At 35.9% G+C, this 15,904-nt stretch overlaps 1 protein-coding gene across 6 annotated transcripts in view; it reads left to right on the top strand.

Annotated features, from left to right (window-relative positions):
- Positions 1–15,904, top strand: part of Dmd (dystrophin) — a 2,130,457-nt gene that overhangs the window by 1,423,385 nt on the left and 691,168 nt on the right. For all 6 annotated transcript variants that reach the window (XM_033760401.1, XM_033760400.1, XM_033760399.1 and 3 more), the window contains exons 49-50: positions 3,702–3,803; positions 15,707–15,815. In XM_033760401.1, coding sequence (XP_033616292.1) covers positions 3,702–3,803; positions 15,707–15,815 — 211 coding nt within the window. The remainder of the gene's footprint in view (positions 1–3,701; positions 3,804–15,706; positions 15,816–15,904) is intronic.

The raw sequence follows: 15,904 nt of genomic DNA, 5'->3' as shown, positions 1-15,904 counted from the left end.
ATATATCTGCATGTATGAATAAGGATTTGAATTCTGTCTGGTACTATGTACCAGGATGTAACGTATGGTTGACTCTCAAAAATCATATGATAAATGTGTAGAACGGACGATGCAGTGGATTTCATCCAAGACACTGTTTTAAGAAAATCATTTTAAGATGAGAGTGGTGGCGCACAACTGTAATCCCAACGCTCTGGGAGGCTGAGGTAGAAGGATCACAAAATCAAACCCAGCCTGGGTAGTTTAGGAACTCAGTGAAACCCCATCTCAAAATAAATAACAAAGACTTGGGATTATACCTCAATGCAAAGGTCTAGGATCAACCCCTAATACCACCCCAAAATGGTGGTTAAAAGTGGTACAATAGATGTACATTGATATCTAATGCAAAAGTGGTACTCTATAAATACTAAGAAAGATAAAAGTCGTGTCAAATGTAACCGAGATTTAATGTTAAAGGAATCTGAAGAGAATATTGGCATCTTATGCTCAGTGATTGAAGAAAATGGCAGTGGAAGAGTTTTGAAGGAAGACTGAGACTAACAATGGTTTTAATGATCACAGAAATTGCTAGCTTTTGCAGGAAGCACAGTCCTCCAGTCCCACCAGGTTTATACTTCCACAGAAATTAAAAAACAGAATTTTTGAAAGATATACTTATTGTGCTTTAAGTGCAATAATTATTAAGTACCTGCTTTGAGGTCTCATGTTCTGGCATCTGTTATATAAAATAGTCACTTGCTAAAACATTTGTATTTTTTTATTTTCCTTGGCTTCCAAGATGAAAATTAAATTGTGCAAATGTTTTGACAAAGAGGGAAAATGCCAAAGAAATGGAATTTCAGTTAAAAAGAATTCAATGGAAAGATAAACTATAAAATCACTATTTGTATTTTATCATAAGAATAGATTTTAAAAGTCTTGTAATCAATGACATGAAGATATAAAAATTTTTAAATAAGTTCAGAAGAGTATGTTATATGAGTCTAGCAAATTATTTCCAAAGTTGTCAGTCCCATAAAAACATTCTACTGTTTATGAACAAATATTTCTATTAATACACAACTTAATGAAATTCTCACAGGCTCAAAATGCAAAAATATTGAAATATGATAGGTACGACCAGAAATATAATCACTGAGCAGGAAAGACACAAGACTTGTTCTCATACATAATAATTCCATATGAATTGTCAAAGTAATACACACACGCAATTTGACTAATTGTGGTTTATCATGAAGGATAAAACAAGCAACATGAATAGGGTAAATAAGACTGTAGTGTGGCAATAAGAACAGTGGTCTTTGGTTTCATTTTTTTAAAATCCCAATGAAAAGGAAAGACTACTACAGCAAGTTGGAATCCTCCTGCTGCCCAGAGTTATTCATCTTCCACGATTTGGTCAGAGTTTGTCTGGATCCCTAATTACACTGCAGAACACTGATGACTTTGCAGGTCAAGTGTGATTGTCCTTTATTTTCAGAGAAATATGACATTTTGTCAGACACATTTCACATCGTGAAAGAGTCAGGGGGTGAAAGTTCAATCTCTTAATTCTAAGCAATAATTTTAATTCGATCAAGTGAGTTACATGATGCAACTTTGCATAAGGTGTGGAGAAGTGGCTTATACTAGTGGAAACAGCATGAACTTGGGATTTGAATGGAATTATGTCTAAATATTAACGTTCTGATTTTCTGCTAGATCAAGGGCAAGTTAGTCACATAACTGTTACCAACACCACCACTAGCTTGCTCATCCGAGCTTTCTTCTCATCCATTTCAGTCAGGGTTTGGGAAAATGTAAAGAGTAGCCATTATATAAGTGGTAATTATATTATCATCAAGGACACAATTTGTGACTGTGGTGAAGCTCATCATAACACCTTGTCTATTACCAGTAGTTGCCAAGATCAATTCACAAGTTCCTGGTGGTCAGCAAAAAATAAGAACTGCACTTTATCTTAGACAAACACATACATACACTATGAATCATGGTGACACTGCTTCAGGTTACCTTTTTTCAAAATAAAATGCGTATATAATTTTAAATGTATAATTTAGATATGCATGGACTTGGCTTGATAATTCATGATATAGATAAATCAAACATAGGTGGAAAATTTAGTTACCTTTTTCTGTAACTAATCTTTACCTTGATAAAGATACGCTCTTTCCTCTACTTCATTTAGATTAACATCTTATTTTCTATTATCAAGTATTTTGACATCATGTCACCATTCAGTACACCCAAATGTTTTGCAAATAAAGCATTTAAAGGTAAATCAAGAGTGGCTTGGGGACTTTTTAGTATTTCAGTACCTAAAAAGGGATGTGCCCCATTCCTGATTTGAGATCAGAACTATTTCCTGTTCTTGAAAAGAGTTACAGTCAGTCTGGGTACTGCACTTTGAAGGAACAATACTTTTTCTGGGCAATGGGCAGTGAGACCATCAATCTGCAGTTCTAGAAGAATGAAGTAGATAGGCTCACGATTCTGAAGGAACTGAGATTTGCACATACCTGTTAACACTCAGAGTTAGGTTTAATGTTACAGACACCTTGACCAAAGCACTTGTCTCTCCCTGGTAGTCATTATAGGAACTGGAGAAATCGTGTATCTCAAGAGCCTGTGCTGAGCACCCATAAATTACAAAATGTCCTGCTGTGCAGGACAAGATTGCAGTAATGTGGGTTCAGGGCTTTCTTGCCCTCCTGGGCTGAGCAAGAACAGGTACAAACACTGTGTAGAAAGGAAATAATGGCATGAAGACACGTTCTCACAGCAGTGTGGAGAGGCTCCCGAGCAGGAGCGGGAGGAAGAGAGAGTTGGGTTAATCAGAAGCTGCTCCCTGGGGAAGATTGCCTAGGCCCTGACTGATGCCTGCCATTGATTAATCAATACTCTATCCTAGTGTTTAACAAGTGTTCCATCCAAAAAGTCTTCTGTAATATTTAACTTCACTTCCTTCAGCTTCAATTTATGCACATTTCTCTTGTTCTCTCTCCAAGAGCCCTAGACAGCAGCCAGTAATGAAATACTTTGTATTCATAAATCTAAAGGGATTTTTTTTTCTGTCATGCTTCAGCCTTCTGCGGGCTAAGGAAAAACAAAACAGCAAAAAAAATAATTTAATCATTCCTTAAAAGGCCTATTTAGTTTGACTGCTTAATATATAATAAGCTTTGATACTGTGGTTTTAAGTGTTTAGTGTTTACTCTTTGGAAAGAAACTTAATTTCAACAGTGATGTGGAAAGCGTTATTTGATTTCCATTTCAAAAAAGAATTTAGATCCAAAACCTCAAACAGAATCCTGTAAGGTAAAAGTTAGTAGAGCAAAATAAACATCACGATTATTGAGATTACTGAAGCTAACACTAGTATTTATATGCATAAATTATATTAATACATTATACCCCTCATTGCATTGTACTTTTTTGAAAACTAGAAAGTTAGTGTCTGTGTTTCTGTGTTATAGTACTATGATATAATTGAAGGTGATTTTTTAAACTTCACACTCTGTGTTTCACAGAGACCTCTAATTTATTTTCTCTGCACCAAAAGCTGCATTTCTGTCCCACTCTGTACTGTGTAGAAATTGATCTGCAATACATGTGGAGTCTCCAAGGGTATATTTAAATTTAGTAATTTTATTGCTAACTGTGAAGTTAATCTGCACTGTATGGGTTCTTTTCCCCAGGAAACTGAAGTAGCAGTTCAAGCTAAACAACCGGATGTGGAAAAGATTTTGTCTAAAGGGCAGCATTTGTACAAGGAAAAACCAGCCACTCAGCCAGTGAAGGTAATGAAGCAACCTCTGGCAATATCCATTACCTCATAATGGGTTATGCTTCCCCTGTTGTACATTTGCCATTGATGTGGTCTATTTATAATCAATGAAATAACGTGTGAGGAAGTATTGGCCATAGTGCAATAGCAGAGGCAAAGCTGTCTTTTTGATCAACATATCCTATTTATACATTGTGATCTTAAGGCTATTAACAAGTCATTGCATTAAAGGAGTCATTTCTGTCCTGGTGTGCTGCCATCAATACAAAAAGTAGTCCCACCTTCAAGGTAGATTAAATTCTTTGGGGCTTTATTGCTTCGCTTGCCAGTCTTGATGCTTTTCATATTGTTTGGCTTAATTCAAATCAAGCTACTGCATCATACTGTCTGTCTCCAACAGCTGTAAAGAATCACAATATGGTCTGTGACCTTTCCCTTCTCTGTTGTTCTTTCTTATGAAAAAGGAAAGCCGTCACTGGGGTTTCAATATTTTATTGGGTCAAGAAATTTTAGTGAAATGTTATGTAATTGCTTCTTTCTTTAGTCAAAAGATGGCGCGAGTGAAAGAATGTGTTCTACCTCTTTCTCTTCTCTGCATTTTGAAGGTCTAGGGCAAATTCTTTTCACAGGCTATTACATGGGAAAAGATGGAGAGCCTGGTTAGTTTTCAAAAACAGCTAATCAATGGCTTCCATTTTCAAATGAATGTCCAGTGATAAATAGACATTAGGTATAGGTTACCTTATTCTCTGTACCTGACCAAAATTACAATGGCTCCCATTATGATGAAAGTTCCTGGGAGCCTGTGATGGTGGCTATTTATTGATCAGTCTTGGTTTCTCAGCTAATGTTGCAGGCTGAGATTTAGTGAGTTTCACCCTCATGTTTAAAAGTGCTCTAAAACAGTGCAGGTCAATAACCTCATTATACAGAACCAGTTTGTCCTTGTAAACAATATTACCAGGACTCAGATTCTGTCTCTAAGGTCATTGCTTAGTTTCCCTTGTGCTTGGCCCAAGCTTCATTTCTGGAAAATTATTTGTTTTTCCTATAGCTTACAAGGAATTTTCCCTTAGGCAAATTTAAAGTTTGGGCCGAAACATAATGTCCAAATACCAGATGCTAAAAGGCACATGTTTCGCTGTGGATAACATACATTATTCAGGAATACATTTGTCTCCACTCTTAAAATCCAGAAAAATAGCTTCCATCCAGGCTCAAGCTCAGTATGATCATTTTCATAAACTAACATATGTTTAGTATTTGGATTGGAGAGTAACTGACAGTCCTGAAACCAGCAAATTTCAGGGTTTCTCTAGTACTGTAAAGAAAGCAAGCTCCCAGGATGGTTACCAGAATAACTCTCATTGGAAAGCTATGAAAGGGACCAATGTACCATTGCTTAAGTCTATTCTGTGTACTCTTGGTTGATTCTCAAAAACTTAATATGTTTACTACAATGAGCCAGGGATTAGGACCAATTATAATGATTACAAATGTGCACAAATTTGGCTTTATTTTGTGCCTTTATAAAAAAGAGAGGAAAGAAAAATCTTAATTGAATGTAGGGACAAGTTTTGTTTTCATTAGATGTAAAACAATGCAAGCAGTTGGTGGCAACTTAATCACATCTCCAACCACACCCTCAACTCCTGGATCACATTGAGATCAGAAAAGTGATCTGTCCAATCTGAGCATAGCAGGTGTACTTTCTGCTGTTACATTGGTAATGTGAAAGGAGAATTACTGTTCTGAAATGAAAGAAAGAATAAGGACATATAATTTTTCTCTTTCAATCCCTTAAAACCACTTTGTCATAGTCAGGGTTCTTCCTTTCTCCTTTAATCTGGATTCGGCTCATTTAGGAAGGGAACAATATAGGTGAAAACTCATCCCTGTTCTACCACTTCTCTCTGGACTTTGGAGAAGAATAAACATTTCAGCTTGATAAGGGCAAAAGAGCAAGATTGATTTGGGAGCTAAGGAATGTGCAGAAATAATAGACTCATAACTTTTGTATTATCTTTATTTTCCGGTGCTGGGAATGGAACCCAGGGCCTTATTTATGGAGGGCAAGTGCTCTCCCAATGAACTACTCCTTCAAGCCCTGCAACTTTTGATATGCACCATGACCTTGGAAATACCTGAAGATTAGCTGGGGCTTGTCACAGCCCAAAACATGGCCTCACATTCACAACATGGCACTCAAGAACATAAGGCAGAAAGTTGTGAGGGGAGCTGTTAAAATCTCTGCATGGATCAGAAGCTTCTTTTTGAAAGGTTAAGGATGATTTTTGAAGGGTGATCCATTGCTCTAATACGACATGAACAAAGCCTTTTTCAACATTGAGTCCATATATCAAAAATTTTCAAACGTGCTATTTCTAACACCTCTTGCCCTAACTCTGAGCTTTCTCGTTCCTTAATAGAAGGGGAAGTGGATCTGCGCAGCCTAGAGTATACTGTCCTAAGGAAGTTCGTTACCATTTCTTTTTCCTACTGGGGACAGGAGCATTTCGAAACTATGACAATTATGAAGAAAGGAATGATAGTCTTAAAAAAGCGAATGTGAATCCCTCACAATGGGTATGCAGGATCCGGTATTTTAATGGATAATTAGTATGTCCTCTGCTTGTAGATATTCTAATTAAGGCCACATCAGAGGATGCTTCTGTTTCTTAGGAAATTGCCTGTCTGTTGGCAACTCTGAATCAGATAGCCTGTCTGTTTGACTCCTGCTTTCAGCTCCCAAGTAAGAGTCCTGACTAGGAGCTGGCCTCACCCCTATAAATCTACTTTGCCTTTTCTTCTTTAACTTCTCTAGCATTTCTTAAAATTCCCAAGCTGGTGCATTTTTCTTTTTAAAAAATTCCTATCTAATCAACTTTTCTCTTATTTTCTTTGAGGATTTCCTATTAAAGGTTAAAAATACATCATGTGACTGTTATAATGACATTAAATACAGCGCAAGATCTCCGGTGCAAAATTACCTGAACAATCTCTAAGTAGCTTCCTTTTCTCCCCCCCCCTCCCTCTCACTGTCCCTGCTCTTTCCTCCCTCACCGCATACACAAACACTTCGTACCATTTGTATACAGCTTCTTCCTCTTACCCTCAAATAGCATTAAAGATTAATTGCTTAAGTTAGATAAACTAGTTAAAATTTTGCTGAAGTTATACCTTTGGGAATTATATTTTATTGAGCCATTGCTTGGCTCAATTTTGCTATGTTGCATTTTCCGGGGAATAATACCTAGGTCTTCCAGCATAGCACATTTAGCAGTTAAAAAGCAACAAAATGACTGTCATCACCGACAATATCAACAACCTCACAGCAAACAATTTATTTTGTTCTTAAAATTGTATTTTTAACTCTCTTGTACCATTTAAGCATTTAGATGCATTTATTCTATTTAGGCTTATTTTTTATCTAACTTTCTATTAAAATGTTAAAAATTTTATCTTTTAAAATTATTACATTACCTTTCTTATAAATGAGAACATTAATGGCATTTTATTTATTTTTTTAATCTCATTGAGTTTATTGGTGCTTTCTAAGTATACAGTACAGTGATATTCATCGTTGGGATCTTATACCCTTACATGATATAGCTTGGTTCTTGTTTTTCCCCCATACCTCTGCCCTCCCTTCACCCCCTCCACCCTTCCCTATTTACAAAGACTTTGTTTGCACATTAATGGAATTTTAAATGTCTTAGTTACCTGCTGAAGTGGGTAAGATGAAGCTAGCTGTTTTGACTTGTTAGCTTTTTATATTATCGAAAGAAATATCGATTAGATGAGCCTTGTAATATATTTTAATTGCTTATTTTTAGTGAATTTTAAATACAACAGTAAATGTAAGCCAGAAGGAATCTTAAGCATCTGGCCAAAAGCCTCCATCCTGAACTTTAACACAAAATAATTGCTGTAGACAAATGGTCAAGAGGACAATTATAATCTTCCAGGCATCATTTCCTCAGCTATAAGCTGCAAAATGACAGCATCATTAGTCATTTTCAATTACAGTCAATCACAACCAGGGATGTTTCATTTTCCCAGCTGTTTTGTTGTTAATTAACTAAATTAAGCTTTTTTTTTAATCCCAACAAGTTTTCTCTACTGCCAACATCAACAGCTTAACATTTCCAAGAACTTCCTAAGGGTTTATTTTCTGCCTAGCAATTTTCAATATATTACAACAGATGTGTGTGTGTGTGTGTGTGTGTGTGTGTGTGTGTGTGTGTGAAGATTTATATACGATATAAAGCTGGCTCAATTGAATACTATTATGAGTACAACAATATCTGGAGTTAATTATTGTTTTACTGGTCAAAATGTTGCTCAGTTATATATTATTAGAATGATAATATTTGCATTTTCTGAATCATGCATCATGTGTACAATCTCATTTGCCTGGTACAATGTTTTTATAACATCAAAAATTAACAGAGATGACAATGTAAGCTGGCCCCTTAAATGAGCATGTCCACTTTGCCTGACTCTTTCCATGAGCACAATGACAGTAGAAAATGTTGGAAGAGTACCGATAGAAGGAAGACTATGGTATTCAAGATATTTTATGATTTACTAATACATGAGCAGCAGTGCTTTATTTTTTAAAAATCCAAATTTGCTTGATAACTGCGGAGAAAATCTTAGACTATGAGAGGGTGAATAAATGCTAATCACAATGTTCAAACATGAGGAGAGCCCCACTTTCCCACTTTGAAGGTAACATTTGTATGAGATTTGAGAAAATTGTCCAGAGAAACTTTTAAAGATATGGGTAAGATTGTCAAATATCTAATTGTGTTTAATTTCTTAATTGTGTAGTACTTCCATATTTGCAGTCTTACGTTTTACACAGCAACACACTGACTTAAAATGTTTCTTTTGCCATGTTTACATTTGATGAACCACTTTCATCCAAACACTTTGTATGTGCATCTCAGAATTCCAGAACTCACCCTCTGTCTACTAAATTATGTTCAATATGATACTGTTGGCATCCCCACACAGGCCTTTTAAAGATCTCCAAATAGGACTACATACCTGTAATCCAGAAACTCAGGAACATTTAGCTAATTTCAGCAGGGGAGAAAGCACACCAGAAAAGTGATAGGTCATCTCAATAAGAGGACATTAGAAAGAGCCTTTTACAAGTTGAGTTAGCTGCAGAATTAGGGAAGTAGAAGCTATGTCTGGATAAGAGTCTGTCAAAAGAGTCACTGAGGTGAACAGATATCTTAGCAGCTCTTTTCTAGCAGGTGAGAGGAATAAAACAAGGCTAAGCCATATCTGTGTTAAAGGAGCAGCAGTGCTTCTTCATTTGAGTCATTTCAGTAACCTTATCTCTGTATTGTTCTAAACATGGCCATGGGATGGCTTTGACTCTAGTTTATTTTCTCTAGGCACTTTTGTTTGTTTTTTTTCTGTCCTACTGGAACCATTATGGCCTCGCTAGCTGTCAGCTGCCAGGAGGGTCACTTCTTACTTTCTCTATGCCATCACTGAGATTTTTATGACAAACTTCCACACTAATTTACAAAATATTAGCAAAAATTGATCTTCTCGTTTTCCTCCTTAAATATTTATTCTTGATTTCACCAATATATTAACTTTTGCTTTTCAAAATTATCTTTAAAATACTTGTTTACAGTTGCCTCCACCACTGGTAAGCCTGAGATTATACACTAGGAACAGCTGCTAATGGTTTGTCGGCTTTCTTCATATTGTGGTTGTTATTGCTTAACCAAATTCTGTCAGAATCCTTCTGCAAACACCGAAACTCATGTCTCATGCAACATTTAGTGTTCAAAACAAAACAGTTGAGCCACAGAAGAAATTATAAAGGTTCTAATCTAAGCTGATGCTTTTTTTTTTTGAGGAAATATTTGAGAGAAGACTCTCAATTTAGGCTTACTTAATAGCTAAGGAAGCAAATATTTTCGAGGTTTGAATTTTACCTCTGCTCCTCACTCATATTAAATGCATTTATAGGGACAGACATAGAGATGCAGATGTTTCAGCCACAGTATTCACATACATGTCTGGTTATATAAAACCACAGGTGGATTCCTTTATTTATTCAACAGATATTAATTGCATGCAAAGTGTTGACACAAGAGAAAGATATGTTTTTTAAATTATGAAAAGTTCAAACTCAAATAGCTGTATTCTGTTTCAAACCTGAGAAGGCAATTATATTCAGAAATCTCTTTTTTGTAATTAACTCTTGCCCTTCATAAAGAAGAAATTTCACATCATTTGTTAGAATTGTCTTAACATTAAATTAGCATTTTTAAGCAAAATGTCTACCATGGAAAATAATGCTTAACTGCAAAAATTGCCTGTAATGAAACTAAATTTACCATTTAAAATAGTCTGTAAATTTCTCCCTTTGAGTAAAGTATGAATCCATTCTGTTGAATATGGAGCTCATCTGAGAAATGCCGGAGACCTGTAATTTCATTAATATTCAAAATTCTAAACATCTGGAAAGTTAGTCAAATGTATGATGTTATAACTATTTTCTCAATAATTTCATATTTAAAGAGGTTGGAATTTAAACAAATATTTGGTTGCCTTTAATTTTCTTATGGATTGCTGTCATGTATAACAAATTATTACCTTTTATAAACTTTTATTGGGCATTGTTTAAAGTTTATTATGTGAAGAATACTGTATTGTTTGCTGCAGCCAAATATTTTTTGCTGCCTAAAAGAATTTTATAGCCTCATAGCAAAGTTGAGCAAATAGGAAATATGGGCACATGCCAGAAAAACAAATAGCAAAATGAAACAAAAAACAAGAACTTGCAAAAACTACCATCAATTTTACCTCTAAAGTGCACTGCATTCTTAAAGTTACAAGAGTGTTTTTGGGATGAGTGAAATCAAAGTCTATAGCCATTTCATAAGTGATCTCATTGGTTAATAATTATGGAAAGTTTGGAATTATACCATCCTGTTTATTGTACTTTTATCCCTTTGCAATATCCTCAAATGTTTGTGGAAAATCAAGGGTACTACTTAATCTTTGAAATCCGCCTCTGTGTTTGAAATTCTTAACCCCCATTTATCCATCTTGGAATAACAATGGGCAACATAACATTTGAATAAATGGATATGATATTCAAAGTTTACATATTAATAAATGGGAAACTGAATATATACATACATGTTATTTTTCATATATTATTTTTCAGATAATCAAATCCTAGTCCTATAAGCACTGAAATATTTTATCATAACAATTTTCATGGAAACTTTTATTGACTATCTTCTGTTTTGCTTCATTAAGCTGTGCATAATATCTAACCAACAATTTTACAGTACTTTTCAGTTCAGAGAGTTCTTTTCACATAAAGCATCTCATTTACTTTCTCCAACAAAGCAGTGTTAGGTGGTAGTATTATATCCACTTTTCAAGGATGGCAAATCTGAGTGACCTCTTTGATTCGCCAAGGATCACACAATCAGTAGTAATGAAATCAAAACTTTCGATTCTAAATCACAGACTAATTTCAACTTTTCTTACTTTTCAGGATATCTTTAAAACATCAATTTGTTCTGTTAATTTATACAGTGATGCACTTGGAACATGAAGAGTTTCATTGTAGATCTTTCTTCAGTTGAAGGTCAGATGCAGTGGCTAATTTGCTTCTAGAAGCCAGGCTGTAGGATAAATACAATCTGTAAATATTAACATCAAACTCCACTGATACTTAACGCTAGGAGAAGAAAGTAGACCCTGAGGCAACTGCAGGAACAGTAAACCTTCAAATCTCTTCATCACTCTCTCTAGGGTCATATGTTTATATAGTAGAAGAGTAGGCAGCTCTCCAGAAATAGTAGAGTCAATCTCTAGCTCCAGCCTCCCTCCTCTACCTCATGTCTCTTTCTCCCGCTCTCCTCCTCCCCATCTCCCTCCCTCTTTTTCTCAGTACATAGGGATTTCCTTCCTATAAGCTAAATGATGCATGAGGAGACTTCACCATATGTTAAACTGTTATCTCTTCATTAAATGCCCGGGATTACTACAGTTCTTAGTTACAAGCCTCTATGTTTAATTGTTTCTTCACTATTCTTTATTAGTACTTCCTATTGTCAGCATGGTTGCTTCTAGTTGCTCTTAATATTCTGACCTTGTAAAGTTACTGAAACTTCACCTGGGAACCCAGAGACCAAATATAGTATTTACTGGAATTTCACAATACTTAATTATTTAGGCTCTGACATCAGTACTGGAAAATTTTTTCCACATGTCATGATGATCAGTGGAGAGCTTCCATACTGATAAGAGGCATCTTTGCATCTTTTGTCATTGAAGGCTGACATTTTTAATAAATAACAAAGTTTATATTCATCGATATGATAATAAATATCTAACAATATGAATTTTGGGCAAAAAATAATAAAAATTCTAATTTGACACAATATCAGACCCACTACATATAGACAACCAAAAGAGAATAAATGATAGGTATGTTAGGAAAAGATACATTTTTAGTTCATTTTTAGCCAGACATTGTGGTACATGCTTATAATCCTAGCATTTGGGAGGCTGAGGCAGAAAGATCACAAGGTCAAAACCAGTCTAATCCACATAGTTGAGTTCATGGCCAGCCTGGAATACAAAGCAAAAATTTCTTTCAAAAAAGTATAAAAGTTTGCTTTTACATTATTATAGTTTAATTGTTAATTTTTTTTTTAACTTCCCAAGATTCCTAAAGTATAACAATATCTCTTTTCCCATTTCCTTTTCTGCTTTGTTCTCATAACACATGCAATATTATTTATAACTACATTTTAAAGTTTTAAAGCTATTGTGCTATAAATCTTGTTTCTTAGCCTTTAAAAAAATAACAGCTACGTTTTAAAGATCCATCCATGTTGTTCTACATACACCTAGTTTGTTGATTTTAACAGTTACATACTGTCATTTAGCATGGATTCGTCATATTAAATTATACATTTCCTTAGCATACACATCCATATTGGCCTCAACTCCCCACAATGCAACAATAAAGTCTCTTGGTTTTTTATGCTTTTGGGAACATGAGAAAAGCTTCTCTGGCATACACTCATGTAAAAATATGATCAGTAGCGTGTTTGTTGGTTATATACATATATATGCATATATTTAACACATACTGATGTTTTAGTGGCAATAACGAATTGTCGCTAAAATAGTGGCTATCGGCTTTAGCCAAGTCTTGTTGTTCTCTTGGTTATCACCTAGCCCCTGGTAGAGAATTGAACATGTGACCCTGGCTTAAGGGATTAGTTTTTCAAATACTGTACAGTCTTATTCAGGAATTTTCAACACCTCAGTGGAATTATTGCACACCGGAAAAAATTTCATGAGATCCTTTAATTCCTCAGGAAGAAGAGTCTTCAGTGGCATGTAATTCATGCCGCAGTCAAGTTCGGGAGAGGGACACTAAATTGACTCTTTTTTCTTATTCAAGGAGCTATTTTTATGTACTTGTATTCAATTCAGAAATATTTAAAGAGCAGGGATGAACTGGTTTCAGAATGAAGAGAGCAACACACAAGAAACAGACTTATTTCCTGCTTTCCAGAGGGCACAGAGTTTAACTGGAAAGACACACAATGAAAGGGTGGGCTTGAGAAAACATCTTGTCAGAAAATTTCCCTTCAGTACTTCCCAGCTCAAATACAGCCTCTCTCCCCCTCCCTCCTCCTCCCCTTTCTCTACTTGACCAAACCCCAGGTCAACATCACTTCTCACTTCCATAACCACATTAATCTCTCAACTCATGTCTCTGCTCTCTTTTGATAAAGACTTCACACTGAAAATCACAAATCTCATTGCCTCACTCTTCTGCTCCAAACACCTTCTTGGTTTTAAAAGACAATCCTTTAATCTCACATTACAAGACCTTAATCAATTGTTCTTTGTATGATCTAGCAATGCCATATGGTTTCCTATGAACTGTAGTCCAGATAACCAGGGAAAACTGTATTCTCTTGAAAGGGGTCAATGTTTCTTGTCCCCGTGTCTTAGGACATACGCTTCCCTCTATCCGGAATGAGTTCTTTCCACCTTGGTGCTCCACTGTCACCGTCCAGCTGTTTCGCAGGACCAATTCATATGTTAGCTTTCTTAGGCAACCTGTTGACTTTGACAGGCTGAGTGCAGCTGTTCCTGCAGTGTGCCTTGTAGAAATCATTATTATGTCCCCAGACCTCTGCTGTCATTTGTTTACATTTCTGCTTTCTCCACAAGGCTGTGAATGTTTAGAGATTGTCTTCATGTTGGAAGCTTAGGAATGGGCACAGGCACTGTCACAGAATAGCAGCTGAACCTTTATTTCCTAGGATAAATAAACAAATGAATGCTTTTATTGAAATGATTAGCATTACATTACTGCTTAGCACTAAACCACAACATGCATATAAAACATTCCAGTTGTTAGGATGGGTTCATTACCATTCCTATTTACTCAACACCTCTTTAAAGAGTTTGTAGTTGCTGGCTCTTCCAACACTGATGCAACATTGCTTTAACCAAATGCAGTTTTTGTTAAAAGTATGCATTTTAACTAAATCCAGTGTCAGTAAAATATTTGTATTCCCTACAACATAAGCATAAGCATTTCCAACTATATCCAAATGCTGCTGCTAACCATTAGAATGTGCTGGCAAAGTTTGTAAGTAAGAGTCATACTACTACTGTAGTAGTAAGATGTTGCTAATTCTAACCAAAAATTTCACAATAGCAGTGTTTTCCTTGCTCATTTGTCAGTACAGTGTATGTTTTCCCAGCTAACAGTTTTCCTGCCTTAATATTATTACAGAAACCAAGGCTCTGTCCATCTTTTGTCTCTGCCATTCCCTCCATAGCTTTGCTCGGAGTCCATTTTCTTAATTTTTTTTCCCAAAGAGGATACCTAACTAGTATACTGTAAGATACTTAGGTAACTCATTAAGTATGATGGATACTTTAGGCTTTGGTCACAGACAATCAGCATCACCTGGAAAATTGTTTAAAAGGTAAATTCTTGGGCCCTATCTAAGCCCTATTGAACCCATCAGTGTTTTAACGAGGCCTCCAGGTGAATGTGTTGATTGTAAAGGAAAGAACCACTGCTGTAGGGAAAAAGGACTCATTTCTCCCCATATATACAGCTGGCTCGATCCACTGGATGTTCTCCAGCTCTGATGGCTTTTCATAGTCATCCAGCTCGGAGCCAAATTGGCTGCATCTTTATATCTATCTATCTATCTCTCCATCTCTCTATCTATCTATCTATCTATCTCTCTATCTATCTATATATACCCTCACCTTGATCCACCACGGAATAAGGCTGGGGTTGGCCCTAAGAGGACTGATTCTGCAGCTGAGGCAGTCCCTGAAGGCAATGACAGCTGAAGACTGTTTACCTACATCATCTCCCTCATCAACAAGATTGTTTCCTTGAAGGGTTCCTGTGTAGGGTATCCCCACCTCTACCACTGGCTCTCCAAGAGATTCTCACGTCATTGACCTGTGGTAAGGCAGGGCATTAGGATTTTGTTACAGTTCTCTGGATAATCCCAGTGTGAGGCCATAATAGATACTATTTAAGAGCGGAGCAGAAGATTGAGAGGGGACTGTTACCTGTTTGTTTTGTTTGCCCTAATGTTTGCGCTTGACTTTTTTTCTAAATGAAATTGTGCCTCGAGGGAGGCTTTATATGGAGCAAGCAATCAATAAATATTTGTTGGGTAGTTGGCTAAAATAATTATAATTCTATTGAAAGGAATTCTACCAAGAAAATTAATGTAAAAGTAAAATATAATAGAAATCCAATAATATAGTCACAAAACAAATTAATAATTTCATGAATTAAGTTATGGTCAAAGTGTTAATCAAATAAGTAACACATGCGCTTTTCTATTAAAGAGGAAATTAGAAGACCTGAGCTCTGAGTGGGCGGCCGTAAACCACTTACTTCGAGAGCTGAGGGCAAAGCAGCCTGATCCAACTCCTGGGCTGACTACTATCGGAGTCTGTAAGTATACTGCATCCCATTTTCTTTGGTTAGCTATTTGTTCAAAAGCATGACACTGTGGTGATCTCTGAGTAAAAGGGAATATACAC

Source organism: Fukomys damarensis, unplaced genomic scaffold (genome assembly GCF_012274545.1).
Source record: "Fukomys damarensis isolate Sample0158 unplaced genomic scaffold, DMR_v1.0_HiC HiC_scaffold_39, whole genome shotgun sequence".
NCBI lineage: Eukaryota > Metazoa > Chordata > Mammalia > Rodentia > Bathyergidae > Fukomys > Fukomys damarensis.
This window is presented reverse-complemented; position numbering and strand designations above follow the sequence as displayed.